The following is a 10,567-nucleotide window of genomic DNA, read 5'->3' on the forward strand; positions in this document are numbered from 1 at the left end:
AAAGATGTGCTGTTAACATTACACATTGAACTAGTTGAGAATCATATTTTGAATATTTTCATTGCCAGTCGTAAAACAACAAACAAACAACAACATCAACAACAACAACAAACTACGACACACTCGTACATCTTTCATTGATTTCATTCATTTCTTTTAAGATCTTGCAGATTTTTAGAAGACATTTATTTAATATGATAGGTTTGGTTGAATACTAACTTCAAATCCCTGATTTGTTCTAAATCAAGTTTTGAATGTAGACATATATTCACTTGAACTGCTTCTTAAAACGGTCATGTTTGACGCGACACAATTTGTAAATAAAAAATAGTAGAAAGGTAATTGGCACGACGCTAGACACCTAAATAATACATTACCTTCACCAAAATTTAAAATAACAATTTATCTCTTTATAAAAAAAAATAGATATCGTGATACTTAAGACAGTAGTAATTTGTTTACGAAAGTAATGACATCATAATTTACACTTTCAAATTTAGAGAATTTTGAAATATTTAAATACTAGAGAATTTTGAAATATTTAAATACATGTATATTCACAAACATGTATTCCGTTAGGCCTTACAAGAGAAACTTCTGGTTGCAAAAGTCTAGTATAAAACGCGTCAAGGAAGGTATATTTTGCGGTGAAAAGATAAACATCTGTGAACCTATTAACGGACAATTAATTATGATAAACTGTAGGTCATCGATTTTCTTGTTTATATGACCGGTATTTTAAACTGTTCGTTTCGTGTGAACGCCATATGAACCCAACAAATCAAAAGTAACACGCAAGACCTGAGGACTTAAGTCCTTTTGGGATATTACATAACTTGACAACTAGAGATAGTACTTTTAAAAAATATCACGAGCATTCCCGTTTAGCATTTCCAGATTATCGGCGATGTTTCGAATTTGGAATTGCAAAATTTGCGTTTGCGCCCGCCATTTTACGCATTACAAGTCACGTATTTGTCCAAGCGGCGGTTCCTCTTGCATAATCAATACATCTTTAATATAATATTGATAATGTTATACAAAGGCTTTTGTTTATTTCCCATTTACAAAGGCATTATATTTAATCGACATTCTTAGTATTGACTGAGGTGGAAGCCGTTATACATTTATTCAAAGGCATTCTGTAAAAGTTTTCATTTGCTTATACTGTATTTGATTATACTTGGTTCTTTGGTTCTGGGAATAAACTTGGAACTTGCTTTTCTCCTTTAAAAGAACAATTTAGGATATACATGCGTGTATAAATTATTCTGATTGTCATTGCAGAAACATGGCAATAGATAAATCATTAGAAGCATCACTAAGTACTCACGAAGATGCAGGACTTGAACCCGGCTCTGTAGCAGATAATGACCATGGTCCGCAACATAATCAAGTGTCTCATAAAGTTGCTGATGTTGAAGATGTAGTATCGCAAAATGACATTGGTTGTGATAAGGAAGACCCAGACACGAAGGAAGATGACGGTCTACCTATAGATAGGGGCTGGGCTTGGGTGGTACTCGCTGGTAGGTGGCATAGGTTGGTTGCTTTATGTATCTTTGTTTAAAGTTTGATTCGAACTTCTGTGACGGATGTAAGATGTCGTAAGTACGTAGAAGAAGTTGAATATTTGTAGAAAACAATGTTATCCTTTGTTTTCGAAAATTTATTTCAATTTCTTTCCTAAAATTTACTGTCATTTTGTAAAGGCTGTGACGATGTTGAAAGACTGATAAAATGTTATGTTGAATAATGTAAAAGTTAAATGTTTTCTTGATATGGTGTATCAAGTACCAATTAATTTTAATTCAAATTTAAATTCTATTTCAACCGATGACCAGAAAAATATTGCGAAATAATTATGTAATTCTAACCCAAGGCCCACATGGAAGATCGTGTGTAAGCATAATTAAATCACCCACTGTTCTAAGAATAGTTAACTGGTTTCTTTGAAATCATTGTAATGCAAGTTGTCTTTAAACCAATTATCAAACATCGTCTGTCGTTTACATAAAGCGAGCATTCTAATATAATTATTTCTACAAAACTGAACTTGTGGGTCAAATACCAATGATTTTCATCAATAAAGCCTGGATACATTCTATTTGTTATTATAATCTCGATACGTTGTAACACTTCTATATTTATTTGTTTATATAATCTCGATACATTATAACACTCCTGTATCCATTTGTTTATATAGTCTTGGTGCATTATAACAATTTTGTATCAAAGTTATTATTACTTGCAGGTACAGCCTTTTATCTGATTATATTTGGAGGAATTAAGAAAAACTATGGAATCTTCTTTGTCGCAATACAGGAAAGGTTCGGGTCTACGGCATCCTTGACGTCATTTTTGACCACCATGCAAAATCTTCTCATGAGCTGTTCTGGTAATTTTGTGTTCTTAGTTTCAAAGCAGCATGTTTACATATCTCCTTTATAATATATACTTTTCTGAAAATTTATTTTTGTTGAGTTATGCTGACTTGTTTAATATTAAAAAAAGATGATTGTATTATTGTAACATTTAAGAAATTAATATTTGGTAAACCCGAAAAGTTTCTTTATGAATGGCTATAAAATAGTTCGGTTAATAATATCTTTAAAAAGCTAACCTTTCCAGTAATATAAACATCATTTCCATGAATTGGAGTTCTAGATAGGAATTGATTTTCTACAAGCATACTGTATACATAGTATGTTGAGAAAAGTTCAGTTTTACAGAAAGGTTAATAGGAAGGAACAATGCCATAGACGAAGGTTATTTGAAAGGTCATTTTGATACAAGATACTCAAGTTTATAATGTATATTTTCAGCACTATTCATAATGACTGTAGGGATGCAGTTCATGTCAAACCGGACGTCAATAATGTACGGTTCGTTAGTTCTTACCGTATCTCATATCATCTCAGCTTATGCTACAGACATACGTATGCTGTTTGCGTCTGTAGGATTTCTAGAAGGTAATACCGTTGCATAAATTCTTTGTTAACATACCATGGTACAATATTCGCCATTTGCTTTAATTGCAACTTTTCGGCCCGTTTCGTTATACTTCGGATGATGATTATTTTTTACCCCTTATGTATTTCATTAATACCTGGGTGAATAAAGATAATGAGCTGCGTCACGACAAAACCAACATAGTGGGTTTGCGACCAGCATGGATCCAGATCAGCCTGCGCACCCGCGCAGTCTGATCAGGATCCATGCTGTTCGCTTACCAACTCTATTACAAGTGGAGAAACTGACAGCGAACATCATGGATCCTGATCAGACTGCGCTGATGCGAAGGCTGATCTGGATCCATGCTGGTCGCAAACGCACTATGTTTGTTTTGTCGTGACGCGGCTCATATTTGATTTGTTAATCGTCGGGGTTTTCTAAATACATTATGCTCATGGAATTCATGAATATTACGTACACTAAATAAAGATATATGTACAATATGAAAAGTGAAGTACATTGGGGAAATGGTTAACAAGCTTTTGATGGGTGTCTTTGTCTTGTAATACGATGCTAATAAAGGTATAAGAACTTTGAAAGTGCTAAAGGAAACCATATCACGTAATTTAACATTACTATTGCCAGTATCATATTTTATCATGTTTTTCCAAACATAGAATTGCATTGCCTCATCAAGTTCATAATTAATTGCTCATACTTAATTGATTGCTATGTTTACAGGTATAGGAACCGCCTTGGTTCATCCACCAATCACGGCAACCCTTGGAGAATATTTCCATAAAAGAAGAGGATTAGCAAATGGTTTAGCATTCAGTGGTGCTAGTTTTGGCGGGCTATTATTTGCACCAATCTATTCAGCATTGTTCACAGATTATGGATATGCGGGGACATTTATGATAGTTGCTGGTTTAACATTGAATATCCTCGTGACCAGTGCTTTATTAAGACCAGTGAAATCTTTTGAAAGATATAATCAGAAAGAAGAAGAAATAGAGTGTAAGAATAATCTTGTAAATGGTAAAGCAATTATTAATAACAGTAAAGATGAGAAGTTGATTTTAGACAAGAATTTGTTAGGTCGTTCTAACAGTATTGTTGTAGAGTCAGACAGAAAGAAAACTGACGAATTATTAACGCAGTTGGTATTGGAGAAGGAAAATGGACATTTAGGTGTTATACAAAACAGAGCAATTTTACAACTTAAAGGAGACGATGTAACTTCTGCTTTGAAAATATTTCGTAGTGATTCATACCATCAAAAACTAGCTCCAGATTCGGCTGCTGGGTCTCCGTTGTTACCACGTGACAGAGCTTGGTCTGTTGGGAACAGACGACCAAGGACAGTTTCTCAAAATTCTCATACTTCTCATAAAGGGTTATCGCCCTTGAATAATCTTGTAGAGTCACTGTCGCGGTCACGTGTGGCGTTATATTCAAGTGCTGACGGAATTTGTGGATCTGTTATTGATATCCAAGAAATTCGAATTGAAGACTCCGCAGACGACAAAACCAAAAACGAAAAACCCAGTTTTATTAATAAGTTGAAAGCTTCTTTCGATGTGAAATTGTTCAAGACACCATTATTTCCAGTATTTTTACTCATGGCGGCTATGCTTGCACCGGCCAGTGGTTTAATTCCATTGTTTATAGCTCCTTTAGCCAAAGATATTGGTTTAAGTTCTGATCAGACTGGAATCTTGATGTCAGTTGTAGGTGGTGTTGGAATGTTCTCAAGAATTATGTGTGCCTTATTTGCCGACAGAAAATTTGTGAGATTGAATACACTTTTAGCTGTTGTTTCAATACTGTCTGGGATTATAGCGCACTGTGCTAGATTGTTCACGTCGTTTCCTTTGCTGGTGTTGATGGCTGTGATTATTGGTAAGTTGATTCTTGGTATATAATTGGGGTATTGGTACAAATATTTAAGCAATCTTATATTTTGGGGATTTTAAAGGTTTTCAATTATCAAATTAAGGCAATAATTCTTTTAATATTATTCTTTTCAGAACTCTGTATCCAAAACTTTTTGACGTAATCTAGGACCAACTCCCAGACATAATTAAAGTGTTTAAAAAAACATTTGTGTAAAAGTACGGAAAAACAAGTGTAAAAAGCTATATTTGTATAAAAAGTACGGAAAACATATTTGGTATATATTACACTCTTAATAATATATATATTTTGCAGGCTTGTGTGTGGAGATATATCAGTCGATGTACCCCGTTATTCTCGTGGAGTTTTTAACTTTACCCAAGTTAAAGAGTTGTATAGGATTCACGTTATTATGTCACGGGCTAGCTGTTGCTGCTACCTTTCCTGTTGTTGGTATGATCACATTTATCCATTATATTTGAAACCATTTACTTTAAAGTGGATTGGTCTACAATTGGCACATAACAAAGCAATAAATAATGTATCATTTGGATATTCCTACACAATATTGTTGATAAAGTTCTAAATGCTTAAGTATTTTTGTTTCTTTACAGGCAGTAAATACAAAGTGGTGCCAACGATGTAAAATAGACACTGGTGTAACCGTTTCCAAATGTGTCTTTAAGTTTGTGAAAAGAAAATGTTTTAGTTTACAATAATATTTTTTATTTCATAAGGTTTGTCAAAATGTCAGATGCTGAATTCACCATTATTATTTCAGGGTCGCTGAGAGATTCCACCGGAAGTTATTATGCGTCATACCATTTCCTGGGAACCATGTCATTCGCTGGTGCCGCTTTTGCATTGTCATTGCCATATTTTCATAGAAGACAGCAACAAACTCATGTGTAACTTATGACATAGAGTTCAATTCCAAAGGCGGCAATGCATATGGTTTTCAGTTCAGCTACGCGCCTAGTAATGACATAGTTTATGATGTTTAAAAATAGCCACCACAGTATCATAATTATGTAAATATTGGTATAGGAAAGTATTTCTAAGAACTGTGTATAAATATTTTGGTAAAAATATGTACAGTTGAAAGTAACAAATTACAATTAACGCTGCGTTCCCAGTGCGGACTTGCGTATCGTCTTCAGTTCAGCTACGCGCTGTAATGACTTACTTTATATTTTACAATGATGCCCACCTCAGTTTCTTATGTAGATTTTTGTTTAAGAATTCTTTATAAATATTTTGATAAAAATATGTACATTTGAAAGTAACTGCTTTAATTTTGTAAATTTATTGTTCATGACATTTTATTTGTTATAACTATATATATACATTTTGGAAGGATCGTGGTGTTCAATTTTGTTTTGACCCCCACCCCCACAAAAAATGAAAGAGAACAGCATTCGCTGCTCAATTATGATAACTATAGAGTGATACAGCGGTCAGATTCAGTATTACATGTACTCCCATTTTGTGCGAGTTGTTTTCTTCTTCACAAGACAACCAGGCTAGTGATATGTATATGATATATATTATGCTTTCGCAAATACCGAAAAATTTAAGTTTTTTCTTATTTCATTTTATGCATGTTTCATATCGTTAACATGAATGTTGCAAGCAAAACTTAAACATAAAGTTATCTGAATTTACAAAGGGCCACAATTCAGTCAAAGTCCGTGTCAGAATTATGGCCCTGGGATAGTGACCTCGAATTATGATCCCAAATACATATATTAAGTTTCAAGTAAATATGCATGCAAAACTAACCATGAATTTTCTAAGTTCGATAAAATCCATGTCAGGATAATATGCCTTTTAAACGACCTTTCATTATGATCACACACATTTATTACGTTTTAAGTGAATGACTTTACTTGTTTAAAGGATAATGTTGTATGCAACAATATAACCAAAATCAATGGTAGAGTTATGGACCTTGGATAGTGACCTCAAATTATGAAGTTTTAAGAGAATACTTTCTGAAGTTTAAAAAAATTGATGTTGCATGCATAATTTGAAACAAAAAATGACCATCAAAAGGGTTAATCAACCTCGACGCCGACGAGTATGGTTCATGACAATAGCTCCGCTTTTTCTTCGAAATGTGGAACTAAAATCAGTTGAAATATTAGTATTAGTTTCATCCATATCAATAAAACTGTGGTGCAAAGTCGTTTTAGCCATTTTGCTACAACAGTTTCTTTAGTATAGAATAACAGAATAACAGAAGTTTGCTGGATCTTGTACATAGTAGAATTGAGACCGAAAGATTTTAGCAATATTTGTTTTGAATGACTGTAGTAATAAGAATCAGACATTATTTAAGGAACGATCTGGTACCTAATTAAATCAGGTGATCTTCAGTAAGAAGCTGAATAACATATCGTAATATAATTGTTAGCTTAGTGTAAAATTATCTAATTGCAGCAAATACACGAAAAAATATACAAATGATAACTAGTATATAACAAAAAGCAAATGGCTTTGGCAAAATGCTTTTGTTACATTAGAATAAGCCCTTCACAGAAATTAATACCGGTATCATTGAAAAAATACTTTAAGGGCAACTATAATTGCTTTTAACATGTATTTTTATTTCGTCTTTACCCGCGATGCACGATGGTACGACGGTGAAAACGCGATGGTACGATGACACGATGATGAAAACACGATGGTACGATGGTGAAAACGCGATGTTATATCGCGTTTTCAACATCGTACCATCGCGTTTTCAACATCATATCATCGCGTTTCAACATCGTACTATCGCGCCATCGCGATTTCACCATTGTACCATCGCGTTTACATCATCGTACTATTGTGTCTTCACCATCGTACCATCGCTATATTTAGAAACAGCCGTTTATATAGGGCCATATAACCTGTCAGCATCTTTATAACTAATAATATACACGTATTTTCTCAGAAAATTTGGTTAACAAAGGGCTTAACTCTTAACAGTAATAAGTTGATTGCAGCGAATATCGAACTAGCCAAAGTTTTGATATAATATACTTAAAGGTCAAATATAAAATAAAAAGTTATCCTACGGAAACCAATTGTCTACGGACAGACGGACGTACGTTCCAACGAGACAGAACAAGAAGTTCCATGTTTTCTCTATTTATGGATTGGTTACAGAATGAATGATATCAAAGAAAATGTACAATTACCTATTGTTTCTGTAGCCACATATGAATTATCTCGTAAGTGCGGACGGACAGACAGAAGGACAACGTCACACTATAAAACGTCCCGAAATTTGTCCGGGCCTTGAAAGTTAGTCATGATTTAAATGAATTTTGTAAATTTCTATGAGGTTGATTTTGTTTTCAAATTCGGATTAACACCCATATACGACTTACGGTCTCTTCTATTGCAGTTGAAAGAATGCAATTAAAACATACACCTTCTTGTCTGAAAATTCAAGGCCTAGAGTTTGATATTTGGTACATGTATATGATATCATCTACCAAAGTTTTTCAAATTTTGCCCCTAGTGTGAAAATTGGTCCCACCCAGGTGTCATAGGTTTTCCTTAAAACTGTATATTCTAGACTGTAATTTACATATCTTTAACAACTGTTCCTCTATAGTTTGCCGAATGTAGCTCTAACATTTCAATTCTGTGTGTCAATTTAGTAGAAGAACAAGCACATGTTTAACAAATAGGATCTGTGCCAAATGTATACACCTACCTAGCTCTGAGCCTGTAAATTAAAAGCGCTTTTATTTGCTTCTAAAAGGAAATACAAAAATCTATCAAAATGCCCCTTTTTCTCTTCCCCTCGGTACATGCACATTGTAGAGAAGGCAATTTTTTTACCAAGGTTAAGATTCGAGCGCTGTTATTGTACATAAAAGGTAGGTCCTGGAGACAAAACTACCCCTTCGTCGCTTGGGAGTAAAGCTTCCATTGCAACCTACGACTCAGCAGCTGTCGAGGTCCTGACTAAAGCCGAGGGGAGCGGCTCTACAAAGTAAGAAAGTGTCTAGATAACGAATTTTAAAAAAAAAAACTACAACAAAAAACAATACCGTACTATGTCGCTAAATTTCTGACCTGTCACAATAACATTTTTAAATAATAATAATAATAATAATAATAATAATAATAATAATAATAATAATAATAATAAAAATACATGTATAAGTAATTACAGACCTTAAAATGATGATGACGAAGATGATGATATACCATATTTGCCATGCCTCACGATTTATATGCTAAACGAATGCGCGCGACGTCATGGAACGGAAACACGTCATTGACGTCACGTCCATAGATACAGCTTCTTATTTACGTTGGTAGTAACTTCAGAAAAAGTCGCATTGTTTCCAAGTGAAACTTTTTTAAAAAATATGCTTAACTGACAACATGGAATTTACACAAGATTCGTAAGTATTTCTACATTTATATTTACAATTGTAGGCCTACACTTAACTTTTATAATCGAATTTTATAACGGTATATGGTTAAAATAAAATATTTGATATTCGATTGACGTGCACGTTTCAAATTTTGACAGATGATAATTTTGTAACATATGGGCTTGCTACAAGTATATGGCTTTATGTGTTTGGTTAAGGTTGCATACCTCCAGGTGAGCCAACAATTCATTAAAGTCAAAATTGACAAAATGTATTTAGATTTTAAGAAAACTAAATAGAGGATATTGAATGAGTGTGAGTTCAATACTAAATTTATTGCACGAGTTGAATAAAATTATATAGAGGATATTTGTTTGTTTTGCATGTATGATTGAAATATAATTTCACTGAGTGAACACAAGATGCAATATTTTCACGAGTGGCGTAGCCACGAGTGAAAATATAACAGCTGGTGTTCACGAATGAAATATATTTCAATCTTATATGTAAAACAAATAAATTTTCTTTTTATTTCATGCTTTTTGAGTGATTTTAAGTATTTTTTACTGATTTTGCCGCGTAACGTCACGCATTGTAGGAGCACATTTGTCTCGGAACACATTTGTCTCACGAAGTGTGACCGATGTGTTCGTAAACATTCATATTTGCGACAAACTGGAAATGAGACAGATGTGTTCGACACACAATAGAAAGGACACTCGAAACACATTTGTCTCACATTTTTTCCATAAAATTCTTAAAAAGGTAATAATTATGTCCATCTGTATACCGGCTACCAGCCATTGTTCTGTGTTTTCTGCATTTATAATACCGTTTTGAGGTCACTTCCGGTCAGTCAAAAACTTCATGCCTCTGCATAGGAGTCATATATAAAATTAAAAAATATCCTTGTTCTGCATGTCACATTGAAAATTTCTACAAGTGCAACATTCAGAACCTAAACATCTATGCAGCAAGTCTAATCATATCGTTTTCATCAGAAATATATGTATAAAAAGTCGTCATTTTCCAAGAATTGCGGCTTTCAGATTCGCCATTGAAAAGACACTTACAACATGCATGAGTTCCTAAAATAATCCGGGTAATGACATAATTATGGAATATCGGGCCACTCAGAATCGGGCGAGACGCGACATTCCGATGAGACACGAAGCGAGGCACGATATTGTAACAGTAGATCTCGCAATGTCGAAGTATCCCGTGCCAATTAAGAGATTTCAGAAATGAATAAATCTTTACTTCTTTAGATAGGGCAAGTATGAACTTATTAATATTCAAATAATGATTTCTGAGGAAGTTAGATGCTTGTA

General features: G+C 33.8%; 1 protein-coding gene across 2 annotated transcripts; it reads left to right on the forward strand.

The window, feature by feature from the left end:
- Nucleotides 1–1,253: 1,253 nt before the first annotated feature.
- LOC132736670 (monocarboxylate transporter 12-like) lies at nucleotides 1,254–6,211 on the forward strand. 2 transcript variants are annotated; one of them, XM_060723859.1, is made up of 6 exons: nucleotides 1,254–1,529; nucleotides 2,255–2,398; nucleotides 2,826–2,972; nucleotides 3,697–4,857; nucleotides 5,167–5,304; nucleotides 5,633–6,211. In XM_060723859.1, the coding sequence occupies exons 1-6, from the start codon at nucleotides 1,292–1,294 to the stop codon at nucleotides 5,761–5,763; spliced, it is 1,959 nt and encodes a 652-aa protein (XP_060579842.1). In that variant the 5' UTR covers nucleotides 1,254–1,291; the 3' UTR covers nucleotides 5,764–6,211. The 2 variants fall into 2 exon arrangements, with proteins under 2 accessions (XP_060579842.1, XP_060579843.1); XM_060723860.1 differs by having other exon boundaries at nucleotides 1,386–1,542.
- The last annotated feature ends 4,356 nt before the right edge of the window (nucleotides 6,212–10,567 follow it).

This window comes from Ruditapes philippinarum, unplaced genomic scaffold (assembly GCF_026571515.1).
Source record: "Ruditapes philippinarum isolate M1 unplaced genomic scaffold, ASM2657151v2 ctg3800_1_1_1_1, whole genome shotgun sequence".
In the NCBI taxonomy this organism is placed as follows: Eukaryota; Metazoa; Mollusca; class Bivalvia; order Venerida; family Veneridae; genus Ruditapes; species Ruditapes philippinarum.

Bases quoted from the DNA above. Each gene is read 5' to 3' on its own strand.
- LOC132736670 (XM_060723859.1), top strand. From the start codon at position 1,292: ATGGCAATAGATAAATCATTAGAAGCATCACTAAGTACTCACGAAGAT. The intron at 4,858-5,166 runs GTAAGTTGATTC...TATATTTTGCAG, and splicing joins GTTGATGGCTGTGATTATTG to GCTTGTGTGTGGAGATATAT. The intron at 5,305-5,632 runs GTATGATCACAT...TTATTATTTCAG, and splicing joins TGCTACCTTTCCTGTTGTTG to GGTCGCTGAGAGATTCCACC.